Below are 17,663 nucleotides of genomic sequence, written 5' to 3'. Positions count from 1 at the left end.
GAGAATATGTGTCCTTGGAGGTCAGAAAAATAAAATGTAAATCCAACATTATTCAGCAATAGAAGTATTCTGGACAAGGTACCAAAATTACCCATGCCTATTACTGGTATAGAAAATATATAATGGGTGGAACAGGAAGGTAGATGAGAACAGAAATAAATAAAGACGAAATCTTCAAATACAACATACCACAAACCGTCAAACCTTTGCAAGAGATACCATATAGAAATATGCAACAAGAGGACCAGATCAATTAGAGACTATGCAATAAATGGTTCAAATGATAATCTGTTATAATACCTGCACTGAATGTAATCTACTACTAAGAATTATGCAGACACTCAATACATCCTTGTAATTCACTCTCAAATGATTGTAATCTGATGTATAACTATAATGGCTATTTTGCTGCAATAAATCATTTATTTATATTACAAATGAAGTTTACAATGGAAAAACAGGGCTACAGGTTTAGTTCTGTGAAAACTCATTAGAGTCAAATCAGACAAATATGGTCAGAGAGTGAGGAAACCTTGGTAAAGATAAATCTCAAATAGTAACAACATGTTTCTATTTGGCTCCCACATGAAGTATCTAAGTAGCTTAGTGCTTCAGAGAGAGTTCAGAAATTATTAAGTGGCAACTGCAAGATAAAGTTATTATAATGGTGTAGATCTCAACTTGCCAGCTATAGTCTGCAAAATGCATGTGTTTTGAATGGGTGACAAGGACAGAGATTCATGTAATGTTTCACTATATCCTTTTATGAAATTTATCTTGACCATTTTTTGTTGGAAAACTATATTACATTTGCTATCAATAAACAAGCCAGTACTTTTCAATTAGTAAGAAAATTCCAGTTGTCTGTTTATGGAATAGAAAGGGAGAAAAATGATACTGATACAATATATACCTTCTGCCACAGATGTATGATCACTTATAGCTGATAAATATTGTGGCATAATTCTGCCTTGATCATTTGTGGTGTCAAGCCACAGACACTGTGAAAATCACTAGCATGCACACAGGGTCACAAAAAAGCTCCTAAAAAGTCTGCAATTAATTTATCCTTAAAATTGTCTTTGGACTACCCAATCCCAAATGATGAATTTCATTTTACAAATCTATTTGCAATCCCAACATAGCTCTCTGCTTCTTTAAGGGTTGTAGAATCTATAGCAAAACATCTCGTATCAAGGCTGCAGTTGTCAAAATTTTGGTGTGAAAAATATATGTAGCTTACTGCCAACATGTGGGGACTATCAAATAGAAACCAAACACCTGCAACAATGGCGTCATGGAATGGTTCCATTCAAAAGTAATCACCAACAACATTAAGGCATTTATCCCACTGGGTGATGAGATGATCAATGCTTGTTTCAAAGAAAGCAGTTGGTTGCTGGTAGATCCATAACTGCACCCAGTCTTGCACTTCCTTGGCCAATGAGACTGATGTTCATGTATGTATTTCTTCAGATCACCAAAGATGTGAAAATGACACAGTGAAAGATCTGGGTTGCATTGAGTATGTTGCAGTGTTTCCCAACCAAATTGCTGAAGTGTAGCCTTCATCATATTGGCAGTGTGAGGGTGGGCATTATTGTGCAACAGGACAATTCCATCAGACAGCCTGAGGGCAAATGACAAACCCAACAGGAGAAACATCCCACATATACCCTGCACAAGAAATCCAAAGTTGTTCAGAGAAGTTCTGGTAATGTCATGATGACGTCCTTCTTCGACTCCAGGGGCTCTCTGTTCATAGAGTTCTTCAAGTGTAGCACCACCATTAATGCACAGTGCTATAAAGTCACTTTACAGAAACTGATGTGCCATAAAGTCGAAACATCCAGGAATGGTGTCGAGCAGACTCACACTGTTGCACAATAATGCCCACCACCTCGCAGCCAATCGGACAAAGGTTATACTTCAGTAATTTGGATGGGAAACACTGCAACATCCTCTGTACAGCCTGGAACTTTCACCATGTGATTTTAACATCTTTGGCAATATGATGAAAGTCACATGGATGTCAGTTTCAGTCTGATGAGGAAATGCAAGAGTGCATGCGATTGTAGATTCATCAGTGGACAACTGCTACCTAGAAAATACGAACTGATCATGTCATCTCCCAGTGGGATAAATGTTTTAACATGAGTGGTGCTTATTTTTGAATGGAACCATTCCATGGTCCCACTGTGGCAGATGTTTCATTTCCATTTGACTATCCCTTATAATTAACGAGTATACACTGAAGACGCAAAGAAACTGCTACACCTGCCTAATATCGTGTAGGGCCCCCACAAGCACACATAAGTGCCACAACACGATGTGGCATGGACTCGACTAATATATGAAGGAATGCTGGAGGGTATTGACACCATGAATCCTGCAGGGCTGGCTGTCCATAAATCCATAAGAGTATGAGGGGGTGGAGATGTCTTCTGAACAGCACATTGCAAATCATCCCAGATATGCTTAATAATGTTGATGTCTGGGGAGTTTGGTGGCCAGTGGAAGTATTTAAATCCAAAAGAGTGTTCCTGGAGCCACTCTGTAGCAATTATGGATGTGCTGGGCATCACATTGTCCTGTTGGAACTGCCCAAGTCGTCAGAATGCACAATTGACATGAATGGGTGTAGGTGATCAGATAGGATGCTTATGTACATGTCACCTGTCAGAGTCACATCTAGATGTATTAGGGGTCCTATATAACTCCAACTGCACACACACCACACCATTACAGAGCCTCCATCAGCTTCAACAATCCCTTGCTGACATGCAGGGTCCATGAATTCATGAGGTTATCTTCATACCCATACGTGTCCATGCACTCACTACAATTTGAAATGAGACTTGTCCGACCAGCCAATATGTTTCCAGTCATCAACAGTCCAATTTCAGTGTTGACGGACACACGCGAGGCATAAAACTTTGTGTCATGCAGTCATCAAGGGTACAAGAGTGGGCCTTCAGCTCCGAAAGCCCATATTTATGATGTTTCACTGAATGGTTCACACGCTGACACTTGTTAATGGCGCAGCATTGAAATCTGGAGCAATTTGCAGAAGGGTTGCACTACTGTCACTCTGAATTATTCTCTTCAGTTATCTTTGGTCCAATTCTTGCAGGATATTTTTCCAGCAGCAGCGATGTTGGAGATTTGATGTTTTACTGGATTTGTAATATTCATGGTTGCTCTTGAAATGGTCATATGGGAAAATCCCCTCTTCATTGCTACCTAAGAGATGTTGTGTCCCATTGCTCACATGCTAAATCTTGATAATCTGCCATTGTAGCAGCAATAACCAATTTAACAACTGTGCCTGACACTTGTTGTCTCATATACGTGTTGCCGACCACAGTGCTGCATTCTGTCTGTTTAGATATCTCTGTATTTGAATACACATGTCTACATGAGTTTCTTTGGTGCTTCAGTGTACAATTATTTTGACATACATCACAGGAATATCAAAGAGGCCCATCAGGAAATTGAGCTACTGACTCCAAAGACTATTTCCTCATACCACATATTTAGTATTTTCTCCAAAATATATTCTGTATGCCCACTGGCAATAATTAGAGAAATGCCAAATATGACATTTAATTTACTCTAGAGTTGGAAATCACTTGAAATGAATTGCTACATCTTGAAAAGCTTATCAATATGCTCATTGTAAATTAAATTGTTGTCCTTTTGAATGGCTAGGAATATGCTGGATTTTAGTATTATTGTGCAAAGTTCTCCACCTGTAGATTGTAATTTTCTGTTTGAACTAGTGTGAGATTTATTTCCCAATGTTTAACAGTTGAACTGTATTATGCAATATCAGTTTCAATAACAATGTAGGCTTCACAGTTTTAAGAGTGATATTCCATTCTTGGTAAGCAAAACTTATGGCATTGCTTAACAGTGTATGGAGGCCATGCGTTGTCTGATACCATTATTAGTTCGCTGACTTTTCTTAATGCTTCTTTTAGATGAATCACAATTATAACATACACTTCTATGCATCTCCGCTAATGACTATTATTCCTTTTATGCCATACTAGCAGATGGACATATACAATGGTAATCGCATTGAGCTGGGATAAGGTGAGAGGGAGTAGTTTTACCTAGCAGCCCTTGAGTCACCATTTTTCATCCAAACAGTAAGAAGGAGCATTGTCACAATGAGATTCAATTGCTGGGTACTTTATCTAAGGGACTAATCTGGCATCAGGTATCAACATTTTACCACCTTTCAGGAATATCCTGTGGTGCAAAAGGGAACTTCATATGTTTCAGCCAGCTCAAGTCATTATCATTGTAGTCTACTGTGGGGACGTATGTTACAGCTTTAAGTGGCTCAAGTGGTTTTTCTTGTGAAAATTTTTATGTACAACTATGATGCAATTTGAAGCTAATTTTGTGAATGAAACAATCACAACATTGTACTGAGTAGGCTGATACTCGTCAAAAGATATTGTGTGTATGCTTTTGAGGAGAGATGTAAATGTGAAAGTTTATTTGAACTTATGGAATGCACAGAGAAATGCAAATTCAAGGTTCAAATGGCTCTGAGCACTATGGGACTTAACATCTGACGTCATTAGTTCCCTAGAACTTAGAACTACTTAAACCTAACTAACCTAGGGACAGAACACACATCCATGACTGAGGCAGGATTCGAACCTGCGACCATAGCAGTCACGCGGTTCCAGACTGAAGCACCTAGAACCGCTCGGCCACACTGGCCAGCTTGATAAATGCAGATGGTAACAGTAAATTATAGTGAATTTGTCAAAATGGAAAATGTAATCCAGTCAGATTGTGAACATGTTTCCTCTACCTTCACTAATGATGATTTAATCACAAAAATAAATTCACCAACTTGGCTACATTCCCACATATTTTCTTTGTAAACAAAGTTTTTACATTTAGAATTTTTTGTTATGCTGACATTTCTTTTTGTTTGACTTCCTTTCCTGCTATTTAGAAACATAACAGCCTTACTCACCAGCATGTCATGGATCAATAAGTTGAATGATACAGTATTTTGTGTTTTATCAAGTCCAAATTTTCTTGGGAATGCAGCGTATTCCCACCAGATACTTTTACAGAGTTTCCATAACTAGATAAACTAGTAATATTAAATGCAGATAGTTCCATTAAATATTCCTTACAAAAGACACACTGTGATGGGCAAAGGCATCTCATTTTCGTAATGTAGCCATTAATCCAATAACTATCAAATGTCTGCATTTATTTTTTCATAAACTACAGAACCAGAAATTGAAACACAGCAAAATGGAAAACTCCATTTGCTTCCAATTTACTCCTTTAGATAACAATTTTCCCTGCCTTTCAACTGTTTCCAATCATACATGTAATGCATATATGATGGATGTGTACACAAAACTGACAAGTTACTTTTCATGCAGAATTCTTGACAGTCTTATTATTCACTTTACAATCTACAATCTGCTGATTGCAATGGTATAGTTATTTTTCCATATAACATTTTCATTTGAGGCAAACTGGTAAGCAAACTGGTAACTGAAATTGTTCCCACATCAAAGGATTGTAAAAATAGCATGAGTTATTGACTGTTTATTCACAGAAGATCAGGCTCATTAGAAATACCCAAATTTTACACTTTCCAATAACCAGTTTATTTTCTCTAAAAATTCATTAACTGCTTAGAAATTATTCATAATTGTTGTTTGGTGACAGCCAAAAATACTTCCGTTCTTTGAACTTTTAAGCTTGTTTATTTCCAAGATTTGACATTGTACTTTTGTTTTCCTAATTCCTCTTAACCATGATCATCATTCAAATAAACCACTAATCAAGAAGTTTAATAAATAAGAGAAATTATGAACCAGGAAATTTTACATGAAACTTGTAAATCCACCACATGGGTAGCCAGTGTATCCATCAAATAGTAACTAGAACCTTAATACTTTAATAAATATCTCATATCCGATTAAACAAAATAATTATGTGAACACCAGTATGACACAAGCACTAGTTGTAACCTTTACATTATTGTGTAGTAAAATATAATTCGCAATTTCACAAATTATACATGAACCTCCACATACCACCAAATGAGATTGAGTCCTCAGTCCATTCATAGCTATGAACCAATTAATACCTCAATGTTGAAGCCCACTGGCAGAATTATTTTTCAAGAATCACTCCATTTCATTCATATTAAAAGTCTGGGATTAGTTCTGAACATGCAAATTTCTACATTCAAAATTATTCCACTGTGTTGTGTCTTTCCTGTTAACTTTTTCCTGAGAAAATCATTACATGTCTAGCCACTAGCTCAAAAATATCTATGAGTGAATATATGCATATATTTTATGTGTGGACCCAATTGGAAAGTCAATCAGTGCTGAGTGGAAGTATGGTGAAGAGAAGCAGCTGTAATGAATTGTTAAAAGATTATTGATGAATTACTCTGTCACTGTCTGGTATTTGTAAGTAAGGTTAGCAATTTGGTAATCTTGAAGGAGAATAGATATCTGATGAGAATTATTAATGAAATTCTCAACAATGAACTGCTGAGTACATGAGAAAGAGAGGGAAAAATGGTAATAACTCAAATGTGGTTTAATCAGAATGTATGTGCAAATGAGCGAACCTTAACTCAAGCTGTTATTAATCATTTAGTTACAAATCCAAACTGTTTTCAGCATGAGGCTACAAAGTTAAGGAGCTACCAAGAAACATCAGTCTCCAACCATGTTAGTAATTTTACAAAGTCTCATTTATAGTTAGATCTTACATCCCAGTATCAGTTCGAATGGATTATCAGCACTCTTTAATGTATCATATTATTAGGAAATATAGACTCATTTATTAATTCATGGCAAAGATAGAGCCCACTGTATCTTGCACTAAATCTCAAGAATTTGTGTAGAAAATGTGTGAAATTGTCAGTGTCTGGAGTGTCTGCACAGATATCAGTATTTCTGAATCTGTGATTCTTGCAATCACATTAATTAACAGTTATAAAAGATTGTATTGAGTAAATAATTAAATTTGTAGATACAATCCAGAATCACTCAGGATTTCATATGAATTTCTTTGTAATTTAAAAACTGTGCAGCATATTGTTCATCTACTTACGGGAATGCCTGGGCCACTGATTTAACAAAGTATTTTTCCATTTCAAATTGTTGTGGTGTGAGACTTACTGACTCATCTAGTAAGAATAACATATTTGCTGCAATGCCATTCAAAGTACTGTTTATTTTATTCACAAAATCTTCGCCTACTTCTTCAGGTGCTGAAATACGAAGGAGACATAAATTTTTCTTGTGAAATACACAAAAATGAATTAAAAATCTTTAGTTATAGATACTTGCCTTATGGAACTTCACATATTACAGATTTAGTTAAGTTATTGCTATCATCTGTCAATTCTGTAACACCTTTATAATAAATCTCACATCTAAGGACTGGTTTTGTAATTTTTGTTTAAACAACAGTTTTGTTTTGTTGTCTGATTCAAGAAGGAACTAACTGTATGTGGATTGAGTAGAAAGGGTATCACAGTAGATCATTAACAATGATGTTAAGGAAGATCTTGGGAAAACTAAACAGGAGAGAAATAGTTTTGTTGAGCAACAATAATAGTTTCTAAGCACTTTCTTCTTTGGTTTTGCCTGACTGAATTAAGTATGTTATGTTAGTATACTTTATTTGTTTTCTGTTTTACTGAACCAAAACACTATTGACAGATTTCTGAAACACAAACACAAAGTTTTCCTTTAGAAACAGAAATTTTTTCATACTGCTGTGTAGTTCAACAACAAAACACTATGCTTTCAAATTTATAAAGAAAGTAATGCCATAGTGAATTCTCCACCTACCATCAAAAAGCGATAAACATCTACATCTACATGGTTACTCTGCAATTCCCACTTAAGTGCCTGGCAGAAGGTTCACTGAACCATTTTCATACTATTTCTCTACCATTCCACTCTCAAATGGCGCGTGGGAAAAAGGAACACCTAAATCTTTCCGTTTGAGCTCTGATTTCTCATATTTTATTATGATGATCATTTCTCCCTATGTAGTTGGGTGTCAACAAAATATTTTTGCATGCGGAAGAGGAAGTTGGTGATTGTAATTTCGTAAATATATCTCACCGCAAAGAAAACCGCCTTTGTTTCAGTGACTACCACCCCAACTCGCGTATCATATCAGTGACACTCTCACCCCTATTGCGTGATATGAAACGAGCTGCCCTTCTTTGTGCATTTTTGATGTCCTCCTTCAATCTTACCTGGTAAGGATCCCATACCGTGCAGCAATATTCCAGCAGAGGACGGACAAATGTAATGTAGGCTGTCTCTTTAGTGGATTTGTCGCATCTTCTAAGTGTTCTGCCAACAAAGCGCAGTTTTTGTTTCGCCTTCCCCACAATATTATCTATGTGGTCTTTCCAATTGAAGTTGCTTGTAATTGTAATTCCTAGGTATTTAGTCGAATTGACAACCCTTAGATTTGTGCGATTTATCGTATACCCAAAATTTAGCAGATTGCTTTTAGTACCCATGTGGATGATCTCAACTTTTCTTTGTTTAGTGCAGTGAAATTCTCTCTAGATCATTTTGTAATTGAAATTGATCGTCTGATGATTTTCCTAGAGAGTAAATTACAGCGTCATCTGCAAACAATCTCAAGAGGCTGCTCAGATTATCACCTAGATCATTTATATAAATCAGGAATAGCAGAGGGCCTATGACACTACCTTGTGGAACACCAGATATCACTTTTGTTCTACTCGATGATTTACCGTCTATCACTATGAACTGTGACCTCTCTGAGAGGAAATCATGAATCCAGTCACACAACTGAGACCATACTCCATATGCACACAATTTGGGTAATAGTTGTTTGTGAGGAACGTTATAAAAAGCCTTCTGGAAATCTAGGAATATGGAATCAATCTGAGATCCCTTGTCGACAGCACCCATTACTTCATGGGAATATAGAGCTAGCTGTGTTGCACAAGAACGATATTTTCTGAATCCGTGTTGGTTATGTATCAATAAGTCATTTTCTTCAATGAACGACTACTCACGCACTGGCCTACAATATGCACAAAGACAAACTGAAAACATAAACTGCGCACACAAATTTCTGGTACTGACAGTATGTCAATATGTACCCTCCACAAATACAACGTAGTATTTTCTGAAAAAGTCAAACTAATAACAGCTAATATTGCAATTACACAAAGGAATAAGCAAATAAAATGTATTTTGAGATGCAGTTGTAAAAAATTATTGCACTTACTTTTACATACAGGTATTTTATTCAAACCACCAGTACCATTCCAGCCATCAGCAGTGCATGTGACTGTAGCACTTCCAGCAAGTTCATATCCATTTTTGCAAACAAGGCTGCATTCATCCCCTAATTCACTGAAAGTCTCAGAACACAAAGGAGGATCCCAAGTCTGCCTTTCATTATTCTTCAACTGAGCACAGCCTGAAACATAATTGATGAATTCTTTTTAATTTTTTCATGATAATACACCAAAATTCATATGGCAGAGTAATTAGAAAACTTGTACATAGAGTTTTTAGTTTATTACTCCCAAATTAAGATGTATCCCAAGGTTCTTCCAAACTGAATACTTATGCACATTAAATGTAATTTTAAGAAATTAAAAAAAAAATATTTCCATTCTATAACTAGAATAAAAAAATAATACAGGTGTAGAAAGCTACAAGTAACTGAGTAACAAAATACAAGGATTTGCTGTTACAGAAAATGTCTAAAAGTTTTGTCATATATTACTTTAAAGCTAACTGCCATCAGCAGAACAATCACTAACACAAAGGATGGGAACATAATTTTTTCCTGTAATACCTCAGATTTCATTGGCAGATGGAAAATTAAAAAACTAATTTTTCTTTCAGTTATGGTCACCAAGGGAACATGTGACACTCTCAGTTCCATCTTTTTTGCTCTTTTCTTTTCCAGTAATATTCTTTCATCTTTTCACCATATCTCTTGTGTATTTTTAAATATATTTCAGTTTGTAAGATCCAGTTTGTTGTTGATTTCTTTTTCCCTAGATACCTGAAGTTTTGCCAGTCTATTCATGCATTCTGTTTAAATTTTGCTTAAAATGCTTGTGTTTATTTAGATGTCTATAAAATATCAGTATTATTTTCCTTATTGTCTCTCATTTCTTCCATATTTTGATACATTTCATCACTGCTTCTTGGTTTCCAGGCTTCTTTGCTTCTTATTGGATCTAAAATTTCTCTCATTATTCTTTGCATTAATATTTCTATTTTGTCTAATTTATAATTCAGTGCTAATATTAACTTTGTAAAGTACAACGGAACTAGGCTAGATTCCTAATGTAAAAAAAAAGATATCAAACATAAATTGTATCATATAATAGAATTTTTGGTTAGTAATTAGCAATACATGTTTCCAGATGAACTATTTAATACATTTGGGCTAGTGAAAAAATAACTTTATCTTAACTTGTCAGCGATTGATGTGGGCAGTCTTTTCTGTTGTCATTTTGTACGCTATGTAAACATAGTATTTTTCAAGCAAAATTCATCATCCCAGATTACTTGTGGAATAAAGAAACACAGTAAAAAGACAAAATAGTATGTGATTGTGTGTTTAGTAATGAGGTTTCTTTTACACTTTCTTCTAAATGCACATATTTCTTGTCTGTATTCAAAATGTTGTTTAAAAGGTTGCAGACTACAATTCATTATTTATCAGTTTATGTTCACTTCACTAGATACAACAATATAGTCTATTTGATTCAAAACTTTTCATTTAAAGAAAAATAAGTAAAAGTTATTATGTAAAAATAATGTCAATTTAATGAGAATTTAACTAAAAACATAAAAATCTACTTTTCCAAATTTAAATAGTAATTTCAAAATGTCATAATCAGTGAAATTCACTTTTGTTTAGAGAACTCTTTGTAATTTGAGAAGTTTTCCCTTCTCAAAATTTTGCAGATGGAATGAAGGGTTATAAATAAGTAAAAACATGTGCCAGTGATTATTCTTGCAAGCTCATGTAAGCTCTCATTAGTTCATGTATGTCAGTTGTTTTGTGTAAACACAATGCACTTGGGGTTAAATATTGTAATGGCTCCTAAACTTTTTGAAAATTAGATACAGGAAAATGAAGACAAGTAAATAAGTTTGAATACAGAGCCGGTATCTCAATCACCTCCTGCAAGGACATTGAAGTTTTATCATTTGTATTCAACATAAAAATTCATTAAACATATACAATACTTCAAATACTTCATTGTCCAAAAATTTGATGAAAAAGTACCAAATTACTATTATTACTAGAAGGGTCCCGCAATTCACTACCATGTTGTATTGCATTATTTTTGCATGCACTTTTTACTGAAAACGTTTTTTATTCTATATGTCAATTTCATTTTTAGTTATGTCACATGTATGGCAAAATTTTCTAGCCTGGTTTTTTGAATTATCTGTCGTAGATACTTGAGCTTTTTGATCTTTACTATTTAACCAATGGACATCTAAAATTTGTAGAGCATTTATTATGTCAGTGAGAAATTTGGTTTTCATTGTAAGTGTTTAAGCCTGCTCTGCTGACTATTTGTTCCTTAGAGACTGACTTGTATTTTTTCATCTGACTAAGTTTTTGAGCATAGAGCAAACTTGTTTTAAAGCATGGTACCAGAATTTTTACTTCAAGACACTGTTTCTTTCTTAGCAGTGCTTTGGTGATATACCTTTAATTTTTTGTTCCAAATTATTATTAATTTTTTTCTAATAATCAGTTGAACAGCATAGGAGATAAGCCATCATGTCTCCTTACAAATCTATTTATCTTGTAGGACTTTGAAATTTCACCTCTGATTCTTACTTTTGACACTGCGTCTGTAAATAATTCATGGGCTATATTTGCTAGCTTAATTTTAACACGAAATTCACAGGTTAGTTTGTCTAGCGGTCCCTATGAACACACTTAAATGCCTTCCTGAAATCTAAAGAAGTTACATCTACATCTTTAAGAGTTCAGTAGCCCCTGACAGTCACAGATTTCAAATCGTTTTGTTTTATGCTTACAACATTCTGATTATTAAAAATAAATGGCTATAGTCTTAACTGCCAGATTTAGTATGTAGCAACTCATGATATCTAGAAAGAATGTTCCCAGGAAAATAATATTTTGCAAGAATTTCCATTTTGCTGATCAAATTACTATCAACCATTGTCAAAACATCAGTAACAATACGAGTTATGTTCAGCATTTACTTTCATCATTTCCTAAATGTGATAGAAAATATAAGGGCAAGTAACACATCTGTAAGAAGGAAATCTCCATTGTTCAAAAACCTGCTGTAAGAATAATATGTGACACTTATCCGTGGTCATCCTGTAGACATGTGTTTCAGGAATTAAGCATTTTGATTACTGATTCACAGTATATATGTTCCCTTATAAAATATCTGACTTACAGCAAAGTAAAACTTGAAAACAAACTGAAAAAGTTGCTCCTTGACAACTCCTTCTATTCCATAGAAGAATTTCTATTATTGAAACATGTAAAAGCAGGGGGAAGGACTTACTAAGTCAAATCACTATATTTAAAAAGAGTTATCAGACAGTCATATTTATGAATTAATTTGTTTTTTGAACATAAAACGACTGTTTCAGCACCATTATAATTTATGATACCAATGATATGTGGAACATGAAACTAACTAACTATTAAATCAGCACCTACATTAGTTTGTTAAAAATAACATTAATAGCTGTATTGGGTAAGAATGCCTGAAGATTCATGAAACTACTTTAAATAATTTCTTAAATAGACAGTAGTGCATAATTTACCATGTTCACACACAAAATTCCTCTTCCGATCACAGTTGAGATCTGATAAAACTGGGCGAGTAATAAATAATCTGTTCATTGTTAGACATAAATTGGCTCTTCTAACATTGATAGCCCATGGAGGATAGCCATCACTTCCTATTTTACTTGGTATTTCTATTCCAGTTGGAACCCACATCCAGTTTCCATCAACATATCTTCCACCTATCCAAATGTTCTGATAAGCTGAAAGATAAACAAAATTATTTATGTTGTCCTTAAAACTGATGTGAGGTGGGAAGATTACTGACATAGTTTCAAAAGTTCTAATATAAATAGTATTATGAACAAAAGAATTCATGTCTTATCATTTATTGCTCAAGGTGTACTAGTGGCATTCTGCTCTACTTTTGAAGAACATCATTCTGTGACTCATTTGATGTATGTATACAAAATCAGAATGAAACAGCTACAGAACAATATGCGTTCAGCAACTACTGTACACCTGTGAGTATTCTGATGTATGGTACCCTAAGAACCATTAAGTTAAGCACTGTCAGGCTGGGCTAGCACCTGGTTGGGTGGCTATCTGGTCTACCAAGTGCTGCTGGCAAGTGCGGTGCACTCAGCCCTTGTGAGGCAAACTGAGGAGCTACTTGATTGAGAAATAGCGGCTCTGGTCTGGGAAACTGAAATACGGCCGGGAGAGTGGTGTACTACATCTACATCTACATCTACATTTATACTCCGCAAGCCACGCAACAGTGTGTAGTGGAGGGCACTTTACGTGCCACTGTCATTTCCTCCCTTTTCTGTTCCAGTCGCGTATCGTTCGCGGGAAGAACGACTGTCTGAAAGCCTCCGTGCGTGCTCGAATCTCTCTAATTTTACATTCGTGATCTCCTCGGGAGGTATAAGTAGGGGGAAGCAATATATTCGATACCTCATCCAGAAACGCACCCTCTCGAAACCTGGCGAGCAAGCTACACTCCGATGCAGAGCGCCTCTCTTGCAGAGTCTGCCACTTGCGTTTGCTAAAAATCTCCGTAACGCTATCACGGTTACCAAATAACCCTGTGACGAAACGCACTGCTCTTCTTTGGATCTTCTCTATCTCCTCCGTCAACCCGATCTGGTACGGATCTCACACTGATGAGCAATACTCAAGTATAGGTCGAATGAGTGTTTTGTAAGCCACCTCCTTTGTTGATGGACTACATTTTCTAAGTACTCTCCCAATGAATCAAACAAAACCTGGTACCCACCTTACCAACAATTAATTTTATATGATCATTCCACTTCAAATCGTTCTGCACGCATACTCCCAGATATTTTACAGAAGTAACTGCTACCAGTGTTTGTTCCGCTATCATATAATCATACAGTAAAGGATCCTTCTTTCTATGTGTTCACAATACATTACATTTGTCTATGTTAAGGGTCAGTTGCCACTCCCTGCACCAGGTGCCTATCCACTGCAGATCTTCCTGCATTTTGCTACAATTTTCTAATGCTGCACTTCTCTGTATACTACAGCATCATCCGCGAAAAGCCGCATGGAACTTCTGACACTATCTACTAGGTCATTTATATATATTGTGAAAAGCAATGGTCCCATAACACTCCCCTGTGGCACGCCAGAGGTTACTTTAATGTCTGTAGACGTCTCTCCATTGATAACAACATGCTGTGTTCTGTTTGCTAAAAACTCTTCAATCCAGGCACACAGCTGGTCTGTATTCTGTAGGCTCTTACTTTGTTTATCAGGCGACAGTGCGGAACTGTATCGAACGCCTTCCGGAAGTCAAGGAAAATGGCATCTACCTGGGAGCCTGTATCTAATATTTTCTGGGTCTCATGAACAAATAAAGCGAGTTGGGTCGCACACGATTGCTGTTTCTGGAATCCATGTTGATTCCTACAGAGTAGATTCTGGGTTTCCAAAAACGACATGATACTCGAGCAAAAAACATGTTCTAAAATTCTGCAACAGATCGACATCAGAGATATAGGTCTATAGTTTTGCGCATCTACCCGATGACCCTTCTTGAAGACTGGGACTACCTGCGCTATTTTACAATCGTTTGGAACCTTCCGTTCCTCTAGAGACTTGCGGTACACGGCTGTTAGAAGGGGGGCAAGTTTTTCACGTACTCTGTGTAGAATCGAATTGGTATCCCGTCAGGTCCAGTGGACTTTCCTCTGTTGAGTGATTCCAGTTGCTTTTATATTCCTTGGACACTTATTTCGATGTCTGCCATTTTTTCGTTTGTGCGAGGATTTAGAGAAGGAACTGCAGTACGGTCTTCCTCTGTGAAACAGCTTTGGAAAAAGGTGTTTAGTATTTCTGCTTTACGCGTGTCATCCTCTGTTTCAATGCCATCATCATCCCGGAGTGTCTGGATATGCTGTTTCGAGCCACTTACTGATTTAACGTAAGACCAGAACTTCCTAGATTTTTCTGTCAAGTCAGTACATAGAATTTTACTTTCGAATTCACTGAACGCTTCACGCATAGCCCTCCTTACGCTAACTTTGACATCATTTAGCTTCTGTTTGTCTGAGAGGTTTTGGCTGTGTTTAAACTTGGAGTGAAGCTCTCTTTGCTTTCGCAGTAGTTTCCTAACTTTGTTATTGAACCACGGTGGGTTTTTCCCGTCTCTCACAGTTTTACTCAGCACGTACCTATCTAAAACGCATTTTATGATTGCCTTAAACTTTTTCTATAAACACTCAACATTGTCAGTGTCGGAACAGAAATTTTCGTTTTGATCTGTTAGATAGTCTGAAATCTGCCTTCTACTACTCTTGCTAAACAGATAAACCTTCCTCCCTTTTTTTATATTCCTATTAACTTCCATATTCAGGGATGCTGCAACGGCCTTATGATCACTGATTCCCTGTTCTGCACTTACAGAGTCGAAACGTTCGGGTCTGTTTGTTATCAGTAGGTCCAAGATGTTATCTCCATGAGTCGGTTCTCTGTTTAATTACTTGAGGTAATTTTTGGATAGTGCACTCAGTATAATGTCACTCGATGCTCTGTCCCTACCACCAGTCCTAAACATCTGAGTGTCCCAGTCTATATCTGGTAAATTGAAATCTCCACCTAAGACCATAACATGCTGAGAAAATTTATGTGAAACGTATTCCAAATTTTCTCTCAGTTTTTCTGCCACTAATGCTGCTGAGTCGGGAGGTCGGTAAAAGGAGCCAATTATTAACCTAGTTCGGTTGTTGAGTGTAACCTCCACCCATAATAATTCACAGGAACTATCCACTTCTACTTCACTACAGGATAAACTACTACTAACAGCAACAAACACGCCACCACTGGTTGCATGCAATCTATCCTTTCCAAACACCGTCTGTGCCTTTGTAAAAATTTCGGCAGGATTTATCTCTGGCTTCAGCCAGCTTTCTGTACCTATAACGATTTCAGCTTCGGTGCTTTCTGTCAGCGCTTGAAGTTCCGGTACTTTACCAATGCAGCTTCGACAGTATACAATTACAATACCGATTGCTGCTTGGTCCCCGCATGTCCTGACTTTGTCCCACACCCTTTGAGGCTGTTGCCCATTCTGTACTTGCCCAAGGCCATCTAACCTAAAAAACCACCCAGTCCACGCCACACAACCCCTGCTGCCCGTGTAGCCACTTGCTGCGTGTAGTGCACTCCTGACCTATCCAGCGGAACCTGAAACCCCACCACCCTATGGCGCAAGTCGAGGAATCTGCAGCCCACACAGTCGCAGAACCATCTCAGCCTCTGATTCAGACCCTCCACTAGCCACATGCCCCTCCATATCCTCATCCAGTGATGCCTGTAGGCTGAGGATGACATGGTGGCCGGTCGGTGCCACTGGGCCTTCATGGCCTGTTGGGGCAGAGTTGAGTTTTAAGAACCATAACATTTTTATGCATATATCTGTGTGTTTCTGCTTTCAGTAATATGCAACTCCTGTATTTGATTAAAAAGCAGATTTCAAAAGTTAAATAGAATTTAATGTATAAGAAGTTGATAAGTTTAAGGTTATGGAGTTCTTGAAGCTGATATGTTTATAAATTTAGACAACACTGTCTGTAGAGTACAGTGATCTGATGCTATACTTTGGTTAAAACGACAATGGAGATCACAATAACATTTGTTTATTAAGACCAGTTTTGGACCCTGCAACTGAACTTGGGCTCGTTCACTACCTATTTTTCACGTGCCTCATCTGCAAAGGGGTTGGTAGTAAACGGTTCCATTTCCGCCCCTACTATTGAGTCATATATTGGCTAGCTTTTCAACAGCAGTGAATTGAACTATACACGTTCAGATTGAAACTTATTTATTCAAAAGAAACACTTTAACTTTGTGTCCATGCATTTTTAAGTTCACAAATAAATCCAATCTGTACAAATAATAATTGGTGCAATTCGTACACTGTTTATTGTCTCGCAGTTACACACGTTCACATTGTTCCTTCACATACACTGGCATCCATGCTTGCACTCGCGGCACTTTGCCGCTCCCAACCTGCCATCACAACGGACAATGACAAAAGACCCAATTTTCCCGCTCATATCCACAGTCCTGACTTGGGTCGCATGACACCACATTAGTCAAAATAATCCCTGAACATGGCCACAATTTGTTTACAATATTTTATAATATTTAAATACTTAAATCTAAATACATTATATAATTTTACACATTTATCACCACACTTTTATAATTCATTGGAATTAAAAGAAAACCAAAACACTATGCAACAGAACTACAACACCCATCAAAACACAAACAAGTATTTTTCAGTCTATTTTGCC

General features: G+C 36.6%; 1 protein-coding gene across 1 annotated transcript in view; it reads right to left on the bottom strand.

Annotated features, from left to right (window-relative positions):
* The window catches only part of LOC126249796 (uncharacterized), a 74,334-nt gene that overhangs the window by 29,131 nt on the left and 27,540 nt on the right, over nt 1–17,663 (bottom strand). The window contains exons 3-5 of the mRNA XM_049951484.1: nt 12,873–13,097; nt 9,304–9,498; nt 7,126–7,285 (exon numbers count right to left, since the gene is read on the bottom strand). Of these exons, the coding sequence (XP_049807441.1) occupies nt 7,126–7,285; nt 9,304–9,498; nt 12,873–13,097 (580 nt within the window). The remainder of the gene's footprint in view (nt 1–7,125; nt 7,286–9,303; nt 9,499–12,872; nt 13,098–17,663) is intronic.

This window comes from Schistocerca nitens, chromosome 3 (genome assembly GCF_023898315.1).
Source record: "Schistocerca nitens isolate TAMUIC-IGC-003100 chromosome 3, iqSchNite1.1, whole genome shotgun sequence".
NCBI classification, from domain to species: Eukaryota; Metazoa; Arthropoda; class Insecta; order Orthoptera; family Acrididae; genus Schistocerca; species Schistocerca nitens.
Note: the sequence above shows the minus strand (reverse complement) of the source record. Positions and strands in the feature narration are given on the sequence as shown.